The following is a 24,889-nucleotide window of genomic DNA, read 5'->3' as shown; positions in this document are numbered from 1 at the left end:
CGTGTTCCTTTGATAGCGTCCTCTATTGTGGGTCATTATGGAGGACAACATGGTGTGAGATATACAATCTAACACCACTAGATAGCACTGTTAGCTTAAGCAGATTAAAATCACTGCAGTAACCTCCCAAAACACACACCCACACACACATCACACCGACAGCATGAAGAAGGCTTTATATCTAATATACCAAGAGTCCGCAGGGTTTAGTACTAGTAGACATAAAATGCTTTTATTATTATGGTTATAGAGGCAAAAAGTCTGAGCTGACATTCTATGGCATTGAGTTACAACTGTTTTTGATGTTTTGTTTTTCAGATGCACATTATCAGAGGCAACAGGCAAAGGTTACATGTCATGCAAACTAGATAAATAACTCTTTATGTGTACCTTTGCTATAAAGTTAATCATCCACTGGCAATAATGTAGTGCTCTTAGTTAAAAAAAGGAAAGAGGAAAAATATACATACAGTATGTAAACAGTCAAAGAAATTGCACTTTCTTGGCTTGTTGTTACAAACCATACTACTGAAAGAGAGCAGAAATTTAACACTGGAAAAACTAATTCACTGTCACTGATTGTCTGACCAATACAAAAACAAAAAAACAAGGTACGCTCACCTAAAAAAAAGAGACAAATTATGTAATTCTACAAAAAAAATCATATACAATCATTGTCAATTTTAAGGAGAAATGACTGATATATTGGTCAGCTGTTTAATCGGTTAAAAACATGTTAGTAAAATGAAAGATTGAATATTAAGTTGTATGTATAATCCCAATAGTATTGTCATGTATAATACTAATTTTACACGCTACTGCTGATAGAAGGAAAACAGGTCTCTCTCTATGTACATTCACATGAAACTAAACACTTATGATTACTTCCACTAGGTGGATTAGCCCAACGCTCCTAAGATGAGAACAATCTACTATGTAACTATACAGAAAAATGACCTCCAATCCTCAAATATTCACAACTTAAAAAAACCCAAAACATAACAAAGGAAGTCCTTATATAGTCCTTATCAGAGGAGATATTGCTTTTAAAGACTGCATGAGTTCGCTTAGGTACGTACACAAGACAACATGGCACTTCTACAGAGCATTTGGGGCAAATCAATTCTAGTTTTCATTCCCTTTCCCCTCTCTTTTCTTCCCCTAGGACATTCTGATTGTCAATGCTCTGGAGCAAAGAGCGAAACATTCTCAAAGGCAGTCTGAAGTAAACAAAACACTTTTTACCCCCCCTTCCCCAGGAAGCAATACTGAAAATAGTCAACAATAAACATTCCTATCATGAATATATCTTGTCCATTTCTTTAGCTGACAGTGCTCAAGTTGTCTTTTTTTTTTCAAAAATAACTTTTTTTTTAAAACCTCATTAGAAATTCTCTTGCAGCGATGCCAAAATTCCTATCACTAAGCCCACCCCCTCCCCTGCCTATTCACTGGTACATAGCAGACACTGTTTTGGTAAAGTGAAGAAAACCCCTAACACTGTCTCAACAGCTTTAAACTGGTTCACTTCACCTCGTGTCATTTCCCAAAGGTGCAATGTGACTTTGAAAGCTTAACAATTAAACGAGGGTTCAATTCTGACCTACTTAGGACCCAGGCTACATTTTTGTTCCCCCCGGGCAGCTTGTGAGCTCCTCGTCTCTTGAAAACTTCAGAGCCGAAATGCTGAGTACCATATATGTCCACTTTCAGTCTACAAGCAATGTCTGCCTTTCCCAGTTTGCCTAAGGTGCCGAAGTAAGAGCAATCAAAGTGTATGTGTGTGTGTTTATAGTGTGTCCACTCAGCATACATACAGTCTTTAGTGTGCTTGTTTATCCAGCACTAGTGCAAATTCATTTCAGCTGGTCTGTTTCTTTCTTTCATCCGGGACAGTCTATCTCCGTTTCTCTCATCCCTCGCCGCTTGGACAAAAGATGTGTTACCATGGTTTCATCCTTGGTGTGATGCCCTTCAGAGCGCTAGGTTCAACACACTCATCTGTCAGTGTGTGAGATGTCTTTCTTGCATTTTCAGCCGCTATTACTCTCCAACTCTCCCCGCCTTTTCTCCCTTGTTCTCTCTGGCACTGCTACTTGTAATAGCAGTGTTATGACATCAGTTCCTGTCCATCTGTCCAGGGGTGGGCCTGGTCCCTTTCTCAGAGTGATCCCACCTACATAAAGGCAAAATACTATCAACAAAACAATGCATATACCTCGCACAGACCCTCCTGTATCTGATGCTCTACTCACCACTTTCTGTTAGCTTATGAATGCTGCAGTGTCAAAAGTAAATCATTCAGCCGTTTCCTTCTCTGTTCTCTGCTGCAGACCTCTTCTTCTTCCCCTCGTTTTTCTTCCACTCCCTCCTCCTCTTGTCTGTTCTGGGTTTTGGTGGGCTGTGGTGAACAAGTATGCACAACTAATTACAAAAGCAGATTTTTATCCTCGTGGAAATGTGCATTCTTAAAAGAAAAGATCTCTCCTCTTTTTTTTTTACATGGGTAGTGCTGAATTTGTTCACTCACACAGGGGCTGGCAGTGAGCAAGCTGGAGGTGTCCTGACTCTGATGCTGGGGGTCACTGCTGATAACCGTCACCTCCACCCCCACTGGCTGATCTGAAGGTCACAGTTCAAATAGTATTCTTTATGTTAGTAAAGGCGTTGCAGGAGGGAATGAAAACAGCATATCATTTATTTTTACATATATAGCTGTAATTATGCCAGTGTCCTTATTTCCCCTTCATTCCTATTTATCAGTCAGGGAGTCTTTGATGGAAACTGTGTGGTTTCCCTGCTAATGGGGAAAGTCGATGCCTGCTGGGTTCTTGGACACCAGTGGTGGATGACAGAAATGGGGAAACATCTTTGCAGGCTGAAATTCTGTGGTTGGAAAACCACTTAGTTGGTGCTGCTGAGTATGATATGGAGAGACAAGCCAAATATGAGCACGCACACACACACACACACACATGCGCACATAAAGTAAAAGACACCAGATGAAATCAATACTGATGTACGGTAAAAATGATCATATAGAGAGTTCAACAACATTCATGAATGCATTCGCAAACACCTACAGAAACAAAAACTAACACACACACTTGCTTCATGGACCTGACTTGATGTGGCTGTCGTCCCCATTGGCTCCATCACAGGACAGACGTTGTGAGTCCCTCTCCTCTCCCTCTGCGTCTCTCTCCCTCTCTATCCTCAGTCGGATCTGTCTGTCTCTCACAAGCTCCCAGTTCCTCACAAGGAACACATGGTGTTTCACCACAAAGCTCCTGGCCCGGACACACAGGGAGAAACATTAGCCATCCACCCTGACATTCGTTCAGCAACAATGCGTCAACTGGTTTATCTTGAAATGTTTTTCGCTGTGTTCTTTCCGTACCTCTCATTGCTGGTCAAAGGATCCATGTCGAGGTGAGGAAACAGGCTGGTGATTTCACTAGAGCTCTCCTCCTGTAAAATAAGAAAATGGTGGGACACGTGTAAGTTTTAACAGTTGTTAAAGCTGCATTCTTTACTGGGAGGAAGCAACTTCAAGCCACATGAACTCACCACTGTCTGGTGAGGGGATACAGTCCTCTCCTTTAGCCGGCCTGAGTGAAACAGAGATGGAGAAACAGAGTAAGACACTGTATAAGTATTGATCTGATCCATCAACCAAACCTGAAGATAGTACATCCAATACTGGCAACTCACAGTAACGTCGCTTCCTTTTAAGGGGCACAGCAGGCTGCCTGTGAAGCTGTAACAACACAACATGAGAATTGCATGTTCTTTCAAAACACTTCACAAATCTCCTGTTCTCCTTCTCATTTCCAAAGACGCATCAGCTCGACCTTCCAACTTTCTAATTCTGTGTTATGGGGCTCTACTGTACCTGATCATGCTGCCACAGCCACATAACATCATAAGGTAACTGGAAATGAATCCGCTTCAGCCTAAGGTACTTCCCTAGAGGACACAAAGGGAGTTTGGATGAACTATCACAGCTACAGCAAACTACAGCAGTTTGCATTTTCTTATATACTCACCAACATGTATGGGAGCAGGTAAAAGGCTATATTCATGCTCCTCTGGTGTGTATTCCATACTCTCTCTGCCCAGCTGCTGGGCTTCGGAGGGGGGACTAGGAAAGAGACACATTAAATACATATTTTTTACAAACGATACAACGAACAATGTTATAAGTGAGTTTATGAATTTAGTCAACTCACTTAGTCGTTTTGTAATCATCAGAGTAAAGGCCTGCCCTCAGAAACTTCTTCCTGGGAGGACCATCTGCTCTCTCCTCTCTTTGGATGGTTACTGGTTGGGATGGAGCTGGGTCGACATCTGATTGGCTAAAACATTCAGGGGGGGTGTCACACTCTGGTTTGTCCTCAGCGACACTAAAAGGAAAGCATGAAGAGAGAGATAGAACGATAGAGAGGAAAAAGAGAAAGAGAGAAAAGGCACTGGTTTAGCACACAGTGCTGAAAACGATGGGTTAATATAGCAGTAGTGAGTGGTTGTATTTAATTTTCAAGTCAACCAGCTCAGGTACTTTATAATACAATTGTGAGTGTTTACCTCTGATGACAAGGAGAGTCACCATGTTTTCTCTTCCGTCCTCTTTTCCTCCTGGCCTGCAGCTCCAACTCTGTCACCTGCTGCACTGTATCGCCTCTTCGATCTCTCTCTGGCCCTCTTTCTTCTTTTCTCCCTCCTACTTCTCTCCCATCTCTGTTGTGGCTGTATGCTGGCAAGAGGTCGGGTGATGACATGGAGGGAGCTGCAGATGAGTGCATGGGGGAGGATACAGTGGAGGGCAGTGGGTGCTTTCTGGGCCGTCCTGGCCTTCTTTTCTTTTTCCCTGCCACACTGTCTGGCGTTGGCGCAGTTTTCTGCTGCCCCCGGCTTCTTGAGTCACCTTGTAAACCTGCAGTCATTGAAACAGAAAGAGGGAGGGAGGGGTCGAGGCAGAAGGAGGCAGGAGAGAAGGGTGGGGTATAAGTGGCAGAGAGGAAATGAGACAGATGTGGATCAGTGATTGAGCCAGCAGGAGGTGTGAGGTGAGGCCAGTCTTGGCTGAGTCATGCGGATGGGCCACAGATTAGGTGAGTCACAACATTTCCTCTGACCAGATCTCTTCTGGGAAATGCATTAAGAAGTGATTTATGTACACACACATATGCAGCAAAAAAAACACAATTATTGGACACAAACACTGTGTAGAATGCATATGAGCATGCACACGTATGCACTCTTGCACACAAATTGTTTTTGCACATTCAGTTAATGTGGAACACAATCTCAAAAGGCTGAGCAGACAAAGAGGGAGAGAAAAAAAGAATGTGTGAGTTTGCCCGAGCTAGCGTGCCATACTGCAAAACACATGTGTTTAGTTAGATGATGAACTGAATGTATTCCACCTCTTTCAAAAACAACATCCCCTCACAAGCTGTCTTTACCCCCGTTCTGACCTCTGTGCTATTCCTTCATCAATCACTCCTGAGGTCATCTATCTTTTTGTTCCATTTTCCACAGTCCCTGACAAGACTGACCACTCTTTCCTTATTGGATTTTTCCAAGTCAAATAGGCCCTGTTGGCCAGCAGTAAGGGATAGGCCAGGCTTTAAATAGCCTATCTGGTGGTTAACTAATGACTGTGTTCACTGGGTAGCCCCGGGCTGCAACAGCGTGTGGTTCACTGCAGACTGTGGAGATTTCAAAGATTTTCTGGAAGATTCCCATCAAGATGCTGCCCTCCTGCTATAACACTTTTTTAAAAATTCCAACATAGAGTGGTTGCTGAATTGTTGCGTCTGTGTGTGTGTGTGTTAGGCACGTCCCCTGCACATCAGAGGGAGTCTGAAATTGGCTATAAAAAGAACGGAGTCTGATTTCCTCTTAAACACCCTCCAGGCTTTGATGCGTGGCTCAACAACACCTGAGAAAAAGCAATGCTGTCACTATATTGGGCAAACTATTAGTGCCACAATCTCATCTCCAGATTGTGCAAATATAAAAATCTGTCATACTGTGCAAGTGAAAAGAGCTTCTTGGCATAAAACCTATTCACTCAGCTACCTGTCACAATTTGCGTGGTTTTGATGTATTTCAAATATGAATAGCACAGTTGATGTTAGTTTTTCCATAGTCTCTAAATTACTATTCAATGTACTATATAGTCACATTTTCTGCCAATAAAATAATAACAGAATGCAAATGTGCATTCACACAACTCAAGAAGCAATGTTAACAATGTTCTGTAGCAGTTATCAGCAGTTTCCAGCCACAGAAATACTAACATTAAAGTATGTCCAAGTTTGCAACAACTTTAGCACTAATGCTAACATAACCTTATAATGAGCCATCAGACAGAAGCACATGCATGTCAGTGCTCTATTCATTCACACATTTATTGATATTGAAAGCATTCATGCATCCTTACCTGCTTCTCTCCTCTCTGTCCACGCTGGCTCATCTCTCCTCCATGACCTGTCTCCACTTCCTGGATTCCTGCTGGCCAATCCGCTCCTCAGGCCCCTCCCCCCCGTTGCCATGGCAGCAGATGTGAACAGGTTGGCGTGTGTTGGGGATGGAGAAGTCCTGTAGAGGTGTGACTCTTGAATGTCGTCACCGTCTTCATCCTCTCCGTCTGATGCAGTCAGTCTGCCTGTATGTTGCTCCCCGGTGAAGCCTCTCCAGCTGGGGTTGGTGTTTCCTAATCCTGTCCCTCCTAGGCCCCCAAATTTTGTCCAGCTCTGGCCCAGGCCGCCCCAGCCTCCTCCAAATGAAGACAGGTGAGAGGAACCCAGCCCCAGTGAGGTGAGTGATGTGTGTTTGTACCTCTCTGCTGAAGATGATGATGATGTGGCAGCAGTGCAAGAGGAGAAGGAATCACTTCCGTTCTCACATAACCAAGGCGATTCTTTACAAAGCATATTCCCCATTCCTCTTGCCCCTTTCCTTCCTCCTTCTCCTTGCCCCAAAATGAACCTTGACCTTGGTTTTGAACTGGCCAACCCCTCTCTCTCCATTTCATCTTCCTCCTCATCCTCGTGTAACTCCTCCTCGTCATCCATGTCTCGCTCGCAGTGCCTGTGACGGTGTTTATGCTTGTGTTTGTGTTCGCTCCTTCCACAGCCACAGGAGAGGCTGGATGTGAACCCTGAGCTGAGGTGTGGGCCTCCTCCACTGCTTCCTCCTATATCTCCCTCCACCTCTCCTCCTAAAGCTCCCTCCCTCAGCAGCCTGCTCCTCCGCCTGTGGAATCTGGCGGGGTTGAGGAGAAAATGGGCATGATGGGGCTGATGGGAGGCATACTGGTGTGGGGAAGGAAGCGGGTAGGAGCTGGGGAGGTGGTGGTAAAGTGTCGTGGCCGGGGGATAGCTGCTGTAAAAGCCCATATTTTCAATGGTCTCCTGGAACTTTGACGGGCAACCACACTGCCTGCGCTCTGGCTTCCTGTTACAATGCACAGGCTGGCAGGGGTAGAAAGGCTGAGGGGAGAAGGAGGGGTTAGCAGAGTAAGATGAAGGGTGAGGTGAGTAGAAGCCATTCAGATTGATCCTGAAGATGTTGGAGCGGAGAGAATGGGAAGAGGAGTGATGGCGCCTTCCTCCAGCAGCATTCCCACTCCCCTCAAAGCCCTGTCCAAGTCCTGTCCTCACCCAACCTCGACGTCCGATATGCACCTCGCTGAACTGACCAATTAGATCTTCTAGTTCAGCCAGAAACTGTGGATCCTGCATGTGCAGCTGCTGGTGCTTCTTCTTATGTTTATTTTTCTGTCTCTTCAGTGCATTGTGCCCAAGGCAAGGGTAATAGGCTGAATGAGTGCACTTGTTGTGTCCTGGGCAGGGGCACGGGCACAAGCAAGTACATGAGGAGGAACAGTCGTAATCCCTCCGCCTGTGCCTATGTCTGTCTCTGTGCCGCTCCAAAGTAGTTGAGTCGGTGATGGGGTTTGTGTGTCTGGGCATGTGAGAGAGGGGTGAAGAGACAGGAGAGGGACGGTCCATAAGAGAAGAGGGGTGCCTTTGACCCCCCAGAATCCCTCCTGACCCCTGACCCAACCTGAGCATGCCTCGACTTCCCCTCATCTCCCCTCGCTCAGAAACACTGTTGTTATCCGTTCCAATCCCACTATCGCTAGGCAGCGTCTCTTCGCTGTGTGATTCACTCCTCGGGGAAGGGGTGGCCTCTTTCAATTGGCCAGGAGAGCCAGGTGTGTGATGCATTGGAGGGGTAGGACAGGAGAGCTTACATGAAGACTGGTGAAAGGGGAAGTGGTGTCTTCCCTGACATGGACAACTCTTCTTCACAAAGGGAGAGAGGGATGAGGAAGGAGGATGGGTGGAGGTACAGGAGGATGATGGGGAAGGGAGGGAGAAGGGATGAGAAAAAAGTAGGGAGGATGTTGGTTCTGGGAGGCTGCCTTCACTATAGGGGCTCTGGGCCCCACTGGAGTGGGTAAGAGATGGGGAGGGAAACGGGTGAGAGGGAGGAGGCTGCGGTTGGTTAGAGAAGAGAGATGTTTCAGAAGGATTGGTAAACAGAGACGACTGAGTGGAGCTCTGGAAGTTGATTTGGGCCGTTGGAGCTGTTTGGGCTTTAGGCTTGCGTCCTCGCCTCTTGCCCATGTAGATGGTCCCTCTCTTGCTCACATTGATCTGAGGGCCAAGCTTACTCCCAAAGGAAGATGACAGGGCTGAGAACGTGTGTACTGTTGTAGCCTCTATTGATTTACACGTTCTAAGAGAGGTCTCGTCATCTACTGCCCCGCCTCCGCTTCTCTCCTTTCCCACATACCCAGACAGTATTACCTTGTGAAGTCTCCTCTTCTTTCTTTTCTTCATCTCATTAATCAGCCTTCTGATCTTTAGCTGCCTGTTCGCCTTTTCAGGAGGAAGAAAATCTTTACTCTTGTCTGTATCATCAGTGCGATTCAGAGCATCGCCGCTCTGGTCCTCAGGGAGGGGCCGTTTGGGAGGACGGCCACGCTTCCTGGGGCTGGATTTAGACTGAGGACCACACTGCAGCACTGGAGTTGGCTCCAGCACAGGGGCTTTCTGAATTCCGTCACACGCCAGAAGAGGCACCTCAGTTGGGATAGAGTTTGGAGAAAGTCTAGGGGGAGGTTCATCTAAGCTAGAGCTGTAAGATTTAGGGCGGCCCCTTTTTCGGGCAGGGGTTATGGAGCATCTGGAAGCAGGGGGATTGGGGTCTGATGTGGGGTGACTTTCCTTTGGTGATGGAGGTTTGGTTGCAGAAGAGAGAGGGGAGGAACTGCTGGTTGAGGAGCTAGGGGGAGCTGGGTGTGACTCATCTGTCTGCTGAATAGTGGCCTTGGCAGGAAGGGATGTCTTGGGGTTCTGGGGGAAATTTAGTAAAGGATTATGTTGGGAATCCGAAGGGGCTTCCTGATTTTCCACTCTCTGAGCCCGGTGGACCAGCTTGGTCCAGCTGGGCCGCCTGGCTTTACGTTTCTTGAGCGGCCGGCTGTCCTGCTCTTGGGGGGAAGAAGGGGGAGAAATGGAGGCACGGGCAGAAGGAGTGGGCAGAGGGGGAGGAGCAGAAGTAGAGGGGTGGCTTGGAGGCACAGATGAATGTCTTGAGATGTCTTCTTTTGATTTACTGGTGTCACCTGTTGTTGTTGCTGGCTCAGCTTGTTTAACTGGCTTGCAACTGTCATCTGTCTTGGCTATCTCATCTGGTCTGCCTGGGTTCACTACTTTAGAGGTTTTATCAACTGTTTCACCACATTTTGTATTAATATCCTCTGTTCTTTGCCTGTCTGGGCTAAGCTTATCCCTCTTTTTCTCAGCCTTTCCTCTTTCAAACTTTAGTTCATCCCTCCATGTATCATCAGTCTTATGTCTTTCATCCTTTTCTTTACCATGTCTTGATTTTCCATCTTTCCCGTTGTCCTTTTTCTTCTTCTTGCCTTCCTCCTTTCTGCTCTCACTCTTTGCTCTTTCAGCCTCCAATCTATCTCGCTTGGATTTTTTGTCTTTTCGTTTCTCTTTCTTTGCTTTCCTCTCTTTTTCTCTCTTTTTCTCTAGTGGGGATTGTAAAGAGGGGCCCTGATCTTGGGATTGGTCAGAGGAAAGATCCACAGTGGTGGGGGAAGACTGTGGTTTAGGGGTCACTGAGGGAGAGGAAGGAGAGCCTGGCCTACTCTTATTGGAGAGGCTAAGTTCTTTATGGGAGCTGCTGGAGATTTGAGGTCTTGTCGAGGAGTCCACAGAAGAAACAGAGGAGTTGCTGTGTTTTCCAACTTTAATTTTTGAAGAGGTGGAAGAGCCAAGGATGTCGGCAGAGCCTTTCCCATCTGATAGTCCCTTCTGTTTTGTTGTCTGTACCAAACCATTATGTTTCTTGGAGGTCTTTCCTTCACTTCTGGTTTCTGGGGCTTCAATGCATGGGGTGGAAGAAGTAGTTAAAGCTGTCTGGTCTGTTGTGGGCGAGCAGGGTTTGTGTGCTGCAGAAACAGACTGGCCATTGACACTAGGAAGCTTCTCTTTCTTCACTCTCTCAGATGAGCCATTTGAATTCCCCTCTGTCTTATCGGCCAGTTTGATAGGAACCTGGGGAATGCAAACACATAATCTTTGTCACAGACAACAACGGCCGTGACATCTATTAGTTTACTGTTGACAACAGTGAAGGACAATGGGGAAGAGACGATAACTGAAATTCTTTTGTTTTTGTCCAGCCATTAAAAGAGAGAGTGAGGACAAATGACTCAATCAGGCAGAGAAAAGAGGGCATATTGAGGAGAAGGAGAGAGTGAGGTGATGGAAACAGGAATGGGGTTGACACAGAAAGGAGAAACACAAAGGCAGAGAAACAGAGAGGAAGGGAGTGGGACAGAGGGGGAGTGAAAGATAAATGAGAGCAGGTAGAGAAAAGAGGGGATGTAAAAATAGAAGAGAGGGACAGATATAGAGAGGCAGGCAGAGACAGAAAGAGAGAGAGAAAGCTGTGCTATTGGTAGCTATAAATTGCCACTAATACAGATGAGAAGGCCTGACATTTCGTACTTGCTCTGTAATTTTGGTATGCTGCAGCTTGAGTGGCATTTGTGCAGCTAAGGCAATAAGCGTCCCCTTTGGTGATTGTCATAGGGACTGATGGACCAATGTCTGTAATAGCTCCAAGTGGTTGCCGTGCTGTTGTCCTATTTATAGGTCTGTTTATTTAAATGGGCTGCTTAGGTTTCAGTATTGAGACAATAGCTCATTTGACCTTATTACAACTGAGCACAAAGCTGGGTGATTTTGCACCGTATAAGCCTGTCTGGTGGTTAACTGCAAAAACCAAAACAGAGCTACAGGACATGCCATTATTAATGTATGAATACCTTTAGTCATTGTAACCTTTAGGTATTTTTTTCCATTTTACGCCAACCTAAACTAAAAGCAGGATTAATATTGCCTGATGACAGTAGGGAATCTGTATATCTTGTCCTTAACTTACCTGTTTGGCAGACTTGGTCCCTTGGCTGGCAGGGACTGAGGCTGGGGTGGGAGCTGTAGTAAATGTTGGCGATAACGGCAGTGCCTGCAATGACGATGATAACGATGCAAGTGGTGGTGAAGCAGCAGATGCAGTTTGTTTGGATGTGGCCTGGGCAGCATCCAAGCCTGAGCGTTGATCTCTGGTTGCCTCGTCTGGAGAAGAGCTGGTTTTGCTCTGCTGGCCCACTCCTTCTCCATCTCCCCTTGGCAGTCCCCCCCTGCCTTGTCTTTGATAGGTCCTGATGGTGGGCTTGCAGACGTAGCTCTCTAAGATCTTGGGCGGTTTCTTGGTGCGTTTGGCCTGGAGTCCAATCCGGAGTCGTACATTCCCCTCTGGGCAGCTTGTTTCTCTGCTAGAGATCTGAAGCTGTTGCTGCCCTGCGCTTCCACAGCGCCCCTCGATGAGCAACTCCAGCACTGCCCCCTTGTCTCCCTCTCTCTTTTTCCCTGCACCTCTTTTCTCCTCCTCCTTTTCCCCTACATCTCCATTCTCCCCTTCACCTCTCCTGTTTTTCTCTGCCACTTGGTCCTGTTCAGAGTCTTCAGGCGCAGAGGTAGGGTCCAGAGTGGAGTTTGTGTTTGGAGGGGTTCCCCCCTTCACTCTCTGGTCCATCAGAGAAGTCAGGGGGGAGAAGTAGGATGTTGTGGGGTTCCCAGGATAACACTTTTTAAATGGCCCTGGTAGGGTTGATGGGGTCAAGGGCAAAGAACAAAAAGAAGAATGAAGAATATCCTATAACAGTCCAGTAGAGTTGGGCTCATTCATCCAGCGAAGGAAGATCTCGTTCTTATCCTTTATGCTGGAACTGTGGTGGAGTAAATTTCAGGCAGAGAATGCAGGAAAGAAAAGACAGACAGACACAGACAGAAAGATAGAGAGGCCAGTGATTAGTCATTTCAGTGAGCTCAGATGCTGAGTAGCAGCAGTACAGGAGAGGGGGAAAGTCCCCTTCCTGCAAGCAGCTGTAGAGAGGTGCTAAACTCTGTGTCCACAGAGATGATCTCATCATACAGAAAACCCAGGGGGCCAATCAACGCCGCCGATTCCCAGAATGTCGGCACTAACTGGAAGAAAGACCTACTCACATTCTTCAAAAACAGCCTCGGCTAGTTTCCACTAACAATTTGTAAATAACGGCAGCTCTGAAAGACAGCAAACCTGAACCTCTACATTATTACTTACGTTCTAATCCTTCTCTACCCAAATCAATATATCAATCAATCAGCTCCTGACTAATTCAAACACTTGATCCAGTCTCCTCCCCTCCTCTCCCCACTGTCTTTGCGCCTTCTGTTCTCAGCTACTCCCACAAGCACTTCTCCTCCCACCCTTCCCTCTGCTGTACTTTCTTTTCTCTCCGAAACTCCCCTTTTCATGTTTGGCAGAAAGCTTTTGCTTGCATTCTCTATTAGTCCCATCCACTCTCTCTCTCTCTCTCTTTCTCTCTCTGTAGACCACACAGTAAAATGGTCAACTCATACATATCCATGTTAATCAGAACCATATTTCCTCCTCCACTTCGTTCTTTTCCTCCTCTCCAACCTAAATCCCTCCATTCACGGTCCGACCATTCCCCTCCTCCCCTTTCGGTAGTGGTAACACAAATCCGAAGGAAAGGGTAAAACTTATTTTTGGAAAGGAGTGCAAATTCCTTCTCCTCCCATTGCTTCCTCTAAGTCAAGTAAGCTTTTCATTGACCCCATTGTAAATTGACTTTTAATGTGACATTACAGCAACTAACACACCCTAAAATAACATTCTCCTCACCAGAAAAAAACTTTCACACTCGCTCACACTGTGTTCAGCCCAGTTTTTTACAGATCGAAGGGAAGTAGCATCTTCTGTCATTCTTCTTTCATTATGGTCTCTCTCATTAAGGGAGACACTCATCCATTTTCTAATAAAACACACCCTGCAAAGCATTCTTGCAGCTCTCTCCTGAGAGCCTCTTATGAAATAGCTCTACTGTCTCTCAACGCACTGAACTGCCCCCTTAAACTTACAAGAGTATCTCAGATAATGTTTTCATTTAAGAGCTCAGTGGGCTATCTCTCTTGCGTCTTGGTCGCTCCACACCCAAACCTTTTCCTTGAATCATACTGAGCTCAAATCAACATCTGTTCCAGTAACTCCTGTTATGTAACATTTTTGGAAGGCATTTCCAAGGCCAAGCCTCCCTACAATAAAATAAAATGAGCATAGAGATGGACAGTGGTCCTCTTAAATAACTGCAGCTGCTTTTATTATGACCTCCACTCCAGAAGCCTGACCCATATGAAGATGAGCACACTGAAGAGGATACAGGCATGAGGAGAAACTTGAGTCACATGGGTTTCAGTCTTGTTGTGCAAAGTGACTATAAGAAGAGAATAAGAGTGGCAGGTTTTCAAACTTAAAAGGGCAAGTCCATTCAACATCAGTCAAAGTGCATACTAATAGCTTTTTATACTCTTCAGAGCTATACCTCTAAAACATAACTCAAAATGATTCCCACATTAGACGAGAAGCTATTTCCAGTGACAGGATGATGGGTGGACATGACACTGTAGTCACTGTGGATCCTCGGCAGCGCTGAGGCAACGATTAAATCATGATAATGGCCCACCATATTTCCAGACATCATCACCAAGCCATGACGGTGTTATCATCAATAACTACAACACCATTACCATCTGCCTGACAACAGCACGAAGCGCAGCCCCCAGCTGGAAATTAGGTGCTGCTGTGATGGCATCTCAAAATATTGAACCCTATAAGCCTCTCACAGCCGGCGCAGCTTTACTACACATACACAGGGAAGTTTCTCACGTGAGTCTCCCTCCTCCTCTTCCTCACACACACACACACACACACACACACACACACACACACTTTCCCCTAGTTTGTGTATTAGAAGTGTGTTGGTCGTACATTGTGTACCCAGGTCGCAGCTGCGTAGGCTGATTGATGTTGCTACTGTAGATACAGTATGGGCAGTGGGGGTGTTACCGCACTGGAGCAACCTATCGCTGGTTTACTGAGGACGTCAACAGGGGCTTCCTTCTCCACAATGACTTTGCGCACCTCTGAAAATCACTATCCGCCTGATGCTGTCGCACTTATAAATGACAGACACATGCACGTGTTGTTGTTGTCGTCACTCCTATCTCCATAATCAAATATAACCCACCTTTAAGCGTCCTAAAACATCAACAGCTGCAAACTGAAACTCAACATGGAAGTGGGGTGCTACGTAGCATCAAAATGTGCTCGCTAGTGGTGTTTGTGATGTGGGTTAGTCCCGAGCCACCTTTTTTCTCTCTTCTATCTGTCCTCTGCCAGCCCTTCTGCTGGTGTCAGCAACATTGAAATAAGAAAGATCACCATGCGCGGAGAAACATACTCAGCAACAAGGGATAAAATTAGCGCAAAGCGGATGCACAAAATTCTCACTAACCTACTGTGCTGCGAGCTCGCTGATGATGACAGGCCTGCACACATTAATACGGACTGCCATGAAAATCTGTAATAAGGCTACGTAGGCTACTTACCAGAGAGCGCGTCCCGGAGCCAACTGCGTTTAGGCAGGAGGTTGAGGTGTTGCTGTCCTGCTCTCCCCTTCGCACCAACAGCAATCCGGAGCTTTTGGTGCATTAGATGTTGCTTTGATTACATAACTAAGGCCAGAGGAGGTTAAAACACCCCCTAAAACCGAGTTTCAGTCTCAACGGAGCGCAGAGCCTACTGTGCAACAACATTGGCGCGGGTGTTTTCATAATCATACAGTCGACAGATCTCCGTCGGCGCGTCTCCGCAGCTAGGTGGCGGACTGGTTACGCTGGATCTTATTTTTGCCCACTTCTCTCGGGGAAAGTTACGTCTCTCCCGCCAGTAATAATGGCTCAGATTGCTCTCGTATGCATACACGTTGTTAACGTGTCAGGGCGACGGGCTGAAGGCTGCAGCAGCGTGCGCGCGAGGTTACTGGCTGACAGCGCAGAGGGGCTGGTGGATGTGCGGGAATGCAATTGCGTGGCCATTTTCATGTGGCCAGAGGAGGAGATAAAACGGCGAATACAGCACAGGATCTCATTGCGGTTCATAATAGGCGATTGGGGAGGGCTATTTAGACGCTTAATAAAATGGCGACGACTTGGCTAAAGTAGGCTGCTCTTGGGTCTAGGGTTTGGGGAGCAGCTCAAAAGTTGTAATGTAATACGGGATTCAGCAACAACGCTAGTGGGGGAGGAAAGAGGCAGGCAGGGCTAAGTACGTATTTAAAAGTTCATGTGAGAGCTGTTTATCATGCATCATTTAACAGAAAATATTGACCCGAGACTGCACTCCCCACTAACACAAAATCTAACATACAAAAAATACACATTTGAAATAAATGTTTTAGTATAAAAATAAACTAATAATAGGAAAACAAGAACAAAGAACAGTAGTAATAATAATAATGATATTAATAATTATAATACATATTTTGCATTATTGCTATTGTTTTTTATGTTCTCTATAGTGTTATTTAGTATTAAAAGCAGTAGTAGTGAGTAACACCATCATTAATGTTGTTTATAGGTCTATATGCAGGGCCCTATTGGCCCCCAGGCCCCGGTTTGCTGTATGTCCAATAGTTTTCAGTAATTATACTGATAATCATAGTTTTATCTTTGTAAATTACCTAAAAATAAAGTTTTTAAAACTAGATTTAGGGTGCCTCTAAAAGACATAAACTCAGGACGAAGTAATGATGCAGGACTTGTCATAAAGCTCTTGGGATTTAAATTACTACAAACCAAATTAAACATATTACACCTGGGGCCACAGCCCTTGGTGACTGGGACCCTGGGGCTGTTGCCCACTTTGCCTTGTTGGTAATCCAGCCTTGCCTGGAGGCACGGCCAGATTAACTCTATAGCCCTAGAGGAAAACATTTTGGGGCCTCTATGGCTCACCCCAAACCCTTATCCCCCAACCTCGTGCTTTTTTGGCTCTGCCTATCAGTTCCCATGCGGTACAGTGTACACAGAGACCCAAAAACCAACCCAGTGCTTCTATTCCAGCATAGGAGTACTGGTACTGGACACAGGTTTTCTGTGTAGGTTGGTCTGAGCTATTTTAGTTAAACACAACTTGATATGCACTATGAGAGCAAAGTATAAACTTTGGAGATAATCATCACTTTCATGACACAATGCAAAAAACAAAATCAAATCTTATACAAATGCACACTAAGGTACAATACAGGTATTTAATCAAAAAGTAAAGATTTTTGCCGTGATGAAAGTTTAATGACAGAACGCTTGTACTGGACTAGAGTGTGCAGAACCCTTCTTTTTCAAACACAATATATACTAAACCAATTTGCAATTAATCAAATTAGATAAAATTTACACACTGGGAACCTGGGCCATTTTGGGCGTCCAGGGAGTCTGAGGCTCTGGGGCATTTGCCCTGTTTATTATTTAAATGCTATTTGACGTAGGCTGTATTGTTCTGTATTTTTTTTTTCAAATAGGATAATTATAAAAAGTAAATTGAGGCTCAAGAGGCAAGAAAACAGGAACATCAGAAGTGAAAGGAGGTAGTCGTTGGAGTGAGCAGTAAGAACTTTTGAATGTCATATGTAACAATATGCAACATAAGAATGAGGAATAAAATGAGGCTATACACATTTTAGAATATGACACATATAGAGAAAAGTGTAGGCCTACAGCTCTGAATATTATGTAAAGAGGCTGATAATTATCCGCTGATAATTATGCAGGTTTATTTTTCAGTGTGGATACCTACTTTGTAAAAGGGCCTTTTTTTAATCTCGCCAAAGCCACTACAGATCTGTTGGTTTACTGAGATTATAAAATTCAAAGTATTGTAATTGCCTTGCTATTGGTTTAAAAGAAAGGGAGCAAAATCTTCCAGGAATCCTGTTAAAACAGTGATCTTTAGTGATACACTATCCTTCTCCAAACCCTTCATCATGTGTGGCAGATCTCCACGGTGTGTTTACAGCTGCAATACGTCTGACTGCATTAATTATCATTACAGGTGAAATGTGTCAAAGTCTGACAAACTCCATTTTCCTCAGTTGTTGTCGCCTGGCTCTTGCCACATGATAGGCTACAAAGAATTGCGATGGCACGGCGTCACTTCCTCCTCTGCTCTGCATGATGGCGGTGTCCAGGGCAGATTAGGCACATTGACTGCGTCTGTAGGTGTGCGGTTTATCGTCTCCTTAAACTACTCCGGGGACATTTGTCAGTGGATGACCTTAACCGAAATCCTCGCCACTGAATTTTTAATGAAGTCAGTCGCACGTAAACTGCTTCCTGTGCTGAAATAGCTCCGCATTGCTAAGGTTGCTTGTAAATTACGTGCCTCCTGGGTGCCACAGCTAGCTGTTAGCTAAGTGTTTACACAAGGTTACAGGACACTGGTGTGTATTTACACATGGCTTGATTGATTGGCATTTGCCATCCCTCAAATTTAACTTTAATTAATTTCGTCCTACATGTTTCAGATCATGGCGCTCCACAGACTATCCTTCAGATTACGGCAAACGGTAAGACCACTGTTCACCGCAGGTTGAAGTACTAACCAGGACAGAATATCAGATTTGAGATATTTGTGACTTGGGTCAGCTGCTCTCTTTAGAAAACGTGGAGGCAAAAATGTAATGGATGTTTGTGGTGGTTAAACTGGTGCAAAGCACAGCTGTTGCTTTTGGAATGGTCATTACACAGTTCCAAAATTTACAGTATGTGGTACAAGCTGTGAAGCAGTAGGTTATTTTACATGTTTATCAATAAACTGGCAAATTGAAGGGAATATCTGAATTAAAGAATGAAGAAACCAAACCTAAGAACAGATGGCTCCATGCACCAGGGCTCATTGAATGGTTCGGTTAAGTGTAAAAGTTTTTTTGGACCAACATTCAAGACAGTGCTCCATAACACCAAGTGATATAATGTAAACCTTCATCTTCAAATCTATTTACTGATGTCTGTGACTGTCCCTGATGCTATATGTCCTTTTGTTATGTCTGAATAATGTTCATCTCACCAGTAGAGTTCCATAGAGTTGGTGTGGAGCACAGAAGCTGTTAAAACCCTTTTATACAAGCAAGACTGCTTCTGTGAATTGTAATCAAAAATATAATATTGTAAGGGTGCAGAGAGCAAATAGTGTTGGAATAAATATTAAATGATTCATGTTATAGTTTACTTTATATACATGAAGTAGGTGGTTTTGTGTTATTATGTTTACAATCCAGAGCAGCACTGTATGTCACTTTGACCAGAGCACAGAGGAATCTATGTGCTTGCTTAAGATTCAGCATCCCTACATTGGCTGTAGACACTGGATGATTCCATTCAGTCCCAGAGGAGGACAGAAAGGATTGCCTCTGTGATTTATCATAGTCTTCGAGTTAAACATTTCCTGAAAATGCCTGCCAAATATCCAAGTCTGATCGACATGACAGATGAATGTAGATTACAGCACATTCGCATACAAGCCGTTTGACTTGGCTCAGGTTTTGTAGAAGGCTTTCATCAGTGTATTAAGGTGTTGTATAATTAATTTATTAGCGTTATATCTGATATAAATATGTTTTTACACATCAGTGTAGTACTATGTGTTCGGTTCGGATGTGTATGACATGTGAATAAAAGTATTCACTCCAGTAAACTTTTGCAGGTAACACATGTAAGGTCCCTTCATACCAGTGGATGTGGGCAGCAGCAGGAGGCTGTGGCTGTTGAGCCAGAACCTGAGCCCTTTTCAGTTTTCAGAACACAGGAGAATGATCCGGTAAGCAAATATGACTTTACTATTGCAAATGTTGTTATCTTGTTCAACAAACCTGTACAGCTGCTTAGTTTAAGCAGATTTGTGTTTGTAGCAGAAGTTGTCTTTAAGTTTACATGATTTTAGATAATGAGCCAGTGGTCTCTTTTCAGGCACGTCACTCAGAGAAACATATCGGACAGTATTACACCATGCCCTCTGCACACATCCGCACTGTGTTCCCCCATGGCCTCCCGTGGCGCTATCAACAACAGGTATGTGTTTATTTCTATGACTCCATGCACATTATTTTAAACTTACTTACTCAGAAATCATATTTGACTGTATTTATTTATTTATTTTTATTGTAAAATGTGTACCGCAAAGACAAATTGTCATGTATGGTTTTAGGTGAAGACATTTAATGAAGCCTGTGTGATGGTGAGGCAGCCGGCTCTAGAGGTCATCTCTTGCCTGAAGAAAACAGATACCAGCAAACCTGCTGTGCGATATTTATTCTGTATCTTTTGAAACACATGCTTACACACTCAAACACACGCACAGAGATAAACATCTTCTCTTGATGCTTTTGAATAAATTGTCGTTAACCTTATCAAGTTGTTCAGATGGTTTGAAGGGCAGTGGGAAGACAATGTCTCTATGTCACACGATCCAATTCTGCTATATGCAGGGATGGCTGGTGCTGCACATTCCTGATGGTGAGAGAAACACAATCACACATGCCAAGTGGCTGCCACTGCAGATGTATAGACAGTGACCCTCCTATATCTTTTCTTTTGATAATTAAGCTCACCTCTGGGTGAAGAACTGTAAGGAGCTGCTGCCCTCATCCTATAACACCTCTCGCTTTGATCAGCCATTACAAGCCACCGAATGGTTACGCAACTTCAGAATCACCAATGAGCATTTCCTTTCAAAGGTAACACTTTTTTACGCAATGTGCCTTTATTGACATCAGACGATATTGATACGGGACGCAATTTTACAATATTAATTTGCTGACTCTTACTACACATTGTCATATTATGGCTGGTGGGGTTTTACATTCACACATTATTAACAAGCATTTAGGCATTTATAGGCCTTAAATGAGCCTTGACTGTGTCTCCACAGCGGTTTAGGTCACATGCTGATATACACAGAGCCATTAAACAGCTTGATGACACCACCTGAATTAACCCACGTGTACCGCCGTAATATGAATAATTTGAGGTAGAGTGTCTCTGCTTGGCACAGTAGCAATATAACAGTGGGCTGAGGGTCAAAGTACTCAGCCAGGCTCTGCTCTTTAGCCTGTGAAGAGGAATATGAATACATGCAACAGCTTCATCCAAATATATATATTATCATATACAATATGGTAAATATTTGAATGACAATATAATGTTTATAGACCATCCAGCAAGTTAGCTGTACTCAGGACTCACATGGCAAATTTCCATTGGAGTTGTAACATTGGTTTTTGATAAAGCACAAAATATCGTATTTAGAAGAATCAAAGACTCATATTTAGTTTGAGGTAATCTGAGGTAGTCTGTAACATATTGACACACATGCAATTAATGTAAATAAAAAGCTTACATTATACCACTATATTTAGGGTTGAAATATTAATAATTATAATTTGGATATTTTTTTAGCTTCATGTGGAAAAACATTGGAAACCTGGGGCATGTATTAAAATGAGGACCCTGCCCATGTAAACATGGTCCATTGAACTGTCTTTGATACTGTGCTGTTTCTCGCCTAGATAAAGACAAAGCAGCGCTATGTGTGGACAAAGAGAGAGTTTACCGAGGAGGGAAGTCCACTAGGAGAGCTGGTGGATCAGGTGAGTCCTCTAACAGTGCAAATGAGTGGGAATTTGTCTATCCCGCCCTCACATCTTGGTTTTTCTGGCTCTGAGTATTTATTTGTGCTCATTGGAGATGTGGTTTATCTCAGCCTCCAACACATTTTCAGCAGTTTGTTCCTTCTGGCCTGCAGATCCCCACATGGGTCATTAGAGATTCATCTTTCACCTTGCCTGTCCTTAGTGGTGATCAATAGCCAATGAAATGAGCATGGTGATGGATCAGCACAATATTTTTATACCACTGACAAAGGCGGAAAAAAGCAGTAGATTTATGTTCAGCCTGTGAATTTCTCACCTCTTGCTTCAACTGTCTTGCTCTGCTATTGTTCACCGTATCATTTGCTCCATAATAAGTGACTGACAATTTTGTCTGACTCATCATACAAACTAGTTTTTGGTAACTGCTGATGTAACTGTGAGCTTGTTGTAGGCTGTAATTAGATCTTATATTAATAGCCAGACTTCTGACAGCACATTATTAGACTAAAGAAATCAAATCCGTTTCAAACCTCCTGCTGAGGCATCTCCATTTAACTGATGGATGTTTACAGACTTCAAACTAAAGAAATGGCGCATGATGAAATTACTGTTTGTTACTCAGTTGCTCAGATTTTGTCCTACAAAGTTGTGTTGTTAGTATTTAAAGAGTACTCCACTTATTTGGCATTGTACTCCTGTAACATTGTCCGACTTGGATGGAAAAGGGATCAAAATAAAATATTTCTTTATTACACACATTCTTCTTCCTTGTCAAAATCTGGCATCTACATTACCCACAGTGCAACTCCACCGCCAAAGAGTTTAGTTGAGAAGTGTGTTATGCTAGTAGCAGCTAAGGTAGCATTGAGCTGTTAGCCTCAAGCAGAGATGTGGAGCGGGCTACAGAGGGAAAGCTCAGTTATTTGTAACGCCACACTTCCAGGGTTTTTTCATTTTCAATCTTGTAGTCTAAAGCTGATTCAAGTGATGTACCTTTTTAATTATCAGACTTCACTGAATTTATCATACTTCACTCAGCTCCCTCCGGATGCCACAATAGAGTTTCATAGAACTTCTTTCACTTATGCAGGAGTACTCTCGGAGACTTGTTAACAGACTCTGCTGTGTGAAATCGGTGGAATTCCCCTGTTGATTTCCCTTTTGTAAGATGGTGTTGCCTTCGCCGTAGGGTATATCTCGCGTGAAGAGCAGCAGCGATGTGGTAGGGGCGGTGATGAAGGAGCTGAGGCTGCAAAGCGGGCAGCCAGAGTCGGACTTCCGCTTGGCCCTGGCTGTAGATGGTGTAAATGCCCTGTGGGGAAGATCCACCATCAAGAAGGAGGATAAGACTGCTGTGAGGAAAACGCATAAAAAGCCTGTCATGCCTCCATACTTTTCTTCATGCTTCTCTTTCAGTTTCCACAGATAAGGAGTCTTATGTGTCTCTCTTTCTTGCTGTCCATCAGGTGGATCCAGAGGAGCTCACTTTGGTTTATAACCTGAGGAAGCTGATGAAGAACGACTGGGTGAGAACAACACACTAAAGGCATTGCATTAGAATATTATATTTCAGATCCGTCCCCATATTAATATTCACGCTCTTTATCTCAGACTGGAGGCGCCATCATCACAACTCTGTCTCAGACTGGGTCTCTCTACACTTCAAAATCTGCCTACTTGCCTCAAGAGCTGCTGGGAGAGGTCATTTATTGTTCTTTATAATCTGTAGCACTCGCCCTCAATCTCTGACAGAAGATTAGCCTTTTCGTCCTTTTCTAAATTTGGTCATTAGTCAGGAAATTGCAAACCTCGAGATGGCATCACTCCAATCCTCAGGACTGCTGGCCAGAAGTTGACTTACAAATTATGGTTATTATGGTTATGCTTTGTTCTTGCTTTGTGGGGAGAGTCTCAACTTGTTATTGTCTGTGAGCAGCTAAACATCCAGTATATCCAGTAGTGTTGCCAGTGTACACTGTACAGATGACTTGTGACATTTGTCCTTTGTTTTGCGCATATAAGCTTGCCCTTTGTACTAACTGGGCTGTTAAAAACACAGGAACTTAATCATCACTGAATTATCAGATATGCCAGTACTTTGTGTTCATTTAGTTTTTGCCTATAGCTGTACCTCTTTGCAGTGTTATACCGCGTCATTGTGTTGTTGCAGTGGGTTGTGATATTATTTATAGCAGTCGTATTTATCTGATGTCTGTATGTCATAACATCAATTTCCTAATGGACCAATAAATCCACAATTGTCACCCAACTCTTCCAGAAATGCTGGGCAACGACAGAACTGTAAAACTCTGCAGGGTCATATATCATTCTCACAAAATTAACTAATATTAATAATATTAACTTCTGTTCTCAACCACTGACAATGTGGACTTGACATCATTTTGTCTTTTTTAATAGGTTGATTTATATTTAGAAATATAAATTCTATTTATGTACTGTATACATTACATTGTATAGAGATATACACTACATAAAATGTGTGATGTAAAATATGCATTATTATGCATTTTCCCCTTTCTGCATTTAAATTATATATAGATATTAATATCTGTAGTTTGAATATTGTAACAGCTTCTGTGGTGCATTATATATGAAGATATGCATGTCTGTATTTTTTATTAATCAGTCATTTATTGGATCTACATGTCTTTAACTGTGTTATTTGATGTTTTCTTATCTGAATGTGCTATTTAAAGGGATGACCTGATGTTCAACATGTCTTAAAAATGCATATTTAATGTGCAGCATGTTGACTTCCCATCTGTGTTTTGTTCACCAGAGGGGGTTTGACTGCATGGACCCGTTCGTCCCGGTGTCAGTGCCCAACTACAGCGAGAAAGAGTTTGAGAGCTGTTACCTCTACTATATGGACCGCCACTGGTTGCAGCATCCACAGTGTACGTGACAATACTGTGAATGCTTTGTTTTGTAAAAATACATTTAAGTGATGCTGTTTTAGTAACTTTTTAAATTATTATTTTTACCTCATCAGGTCAAACAGAGGAAGGAAAGAAAGAACTCATCTTTTTGAGCAACAGAAATCCATCAATGTTGGACAGAATTTGCGCCTTCCTGTGAAGTTACAGAAAGACTCAAATGTCACTCATACACACACATAAATATCACACACAAATATCATTGTCCCAGAAACAGATAAATATACAATCCAATATCCATGTCAATATTAAATGTGTCCCTCTGTAAATTATGATGTTACTTTGATAATAAAATGCTGGAGAAACAAATCTGAAAGTACTTTTTATGAATGTAATGGTGCTATCTGCCAGTCAGCAGGTAGTGCAACTTCTTTGTTTGCAGTTAAGGTGGGAAAATAGATGCAGAAATGGGCCAACCTTTTCTTAAACCGATATTTGAGACCATGCCATGTTTGTTTGACAAAGATATTACAATTTGTATAAAGAAATTTAATAAGCAGTGAAGTAGTTTTTTGCAAGCAATTCTTAGATCTCAGGTTCCCTCCAACAATACTGAAACATGTATTAAAAACTCAGTAGTAAAACCAAATTAGAATCCTATACATAAATAGCGCAGCAGCTATAGTATAGGAATAAAATATAAATTATATAAAATATGAAATATATATACTGTGCGAGACTTACAGTTATAGTAAAATAATGTATAAACTAATGTAAACACACAGTTATATTATGTGCCTTGCCAAACATCTGGCCCATCCCACATGACACAAGACACTAA

General features: G+C 43.5%; 2 protein-coding genes across 8 annotated transcripts; one reads left to right on the top strand and one right to left on the bottom strand.

Annotated features, from left to right (window-relative positions):
• Positions 1-210: 210 nt before the first annotated feature.
• Positions 211-15,634, bottom strand: LOC123968009 (histone-lysine N-methyltransferase ASH1L-like). Of its 6 annotated transcripts, XM_046044459.1 has the most exons (14): positions 15,057-15,623; positions 11,485-12,331; positions 6,452-10,592; positions 4,588-4,936; positions 4,233-4,406; positions 4,050-4,144; positions 3,896-3,969; positions 3,715-3,760; positions 3,571-3,611; positions 3,401-3,471; positions 3,121-3,290; positions 2,531-2,622; positions 2,256-2,401; positions 211-2,176 (listed from the first exon to the last, which is right to left on the bottom strand). In XM_046044459.1, the coding sequence occupies exons 2-13, from the start codon at positions 12,136-12,138 to the stop codon at positions 2,270-2,272; spliced, it is 6,039 nt and encodes a 2,012-aa protein (XP_045900415.1). In that variant the 5' UTR covers positions 12,139-12,331; positions 15,057-15,623; the 3' UTR covers positions 211-2,176; positions 2,256-2,269. The 6 variants fall into 6 exon arrangements, 4 of the variants coding, with proteins under 4 accessions (XP_045900415.1, XP_045900416.1, XP_045900418.1 ...); XR_006824384.1 differs by lacking the exon at positions 211-2,176 and having other exon boundaries at positions 2,344-2,401; positions 2,531-2,917; positions 15,057-15,629; XR_006824385.1 differs by lacking the exon at positions 211-2,176 and having other exon boundaries at positions 2,353-2,401; positions 3,108-3,290; positions 15,057-15,627.
• A 2,016-nt stretch (positions 15,635-17,650) lies between these two features.
• Positions 17,651-24,417, top strand: dap3 (death associated protein 3). 2 transcript variants are annotated; one of them, XM_046046081.1, is made up of 13 exons: positions 17,653-17,944; positions 18,029-18,070; positions 19,207-19,320; positions 19,470-19,571; positions 19,708-19,816; positions 19,923-20,015; positions 20,106-20,236; positions 21,068-21,148; positions 22,341-22,505; positions 22,618-22,677; positions 22,763-22,852; positions 23,952-24,069; positions 24,165-24,417. In XM_046046081.1, the coding sequence occupies exons 2-13, from the start codon at positions 18,032-18,034 to the stop codon at positions 24,248-24,250; spliced, it is 1,188 nt and encodes a 395-aa protein (XP_045902037.1). In that variant the 5' UTR covers positions 17,653-17,944; positions 18,029-18,031; the 3' UTR covers positions 24,251-24,417. The 2 variants fall into 2 exon arrangements, with proteins under 2 accessions (XP_045902038.1, XP_045902037.1); XM_046046082.1 differs by lacking the exon at positions 22,341-22,505 and having other exon boundaries at positions 17,651-17,944.
• Positions 24,418-24,889: the final 472 nt, after the last annotated feature.

The sequence above is a fragment of the Micropterus dolomieu genome, linkage group LG03 (assembly GCF_021292245.1).
Source record: "Micropterus dolomieu isolate WLL.071019.BEF.003 ecotype Adirondacks linkage group LG03, ASM2129224v1, whole genome shotgun sequence".
NCBI classification, from domain to species: domain Eukaryota; kingdom Metazoa; phylum Chordata; class Actinopteri; order Centrarchiformes; family Centrarchidae; genus Micropterus; species Micropterus dolomieu.
This window is presented reverse-complemented; position numbering and strand designations above follow the sequence as displayed.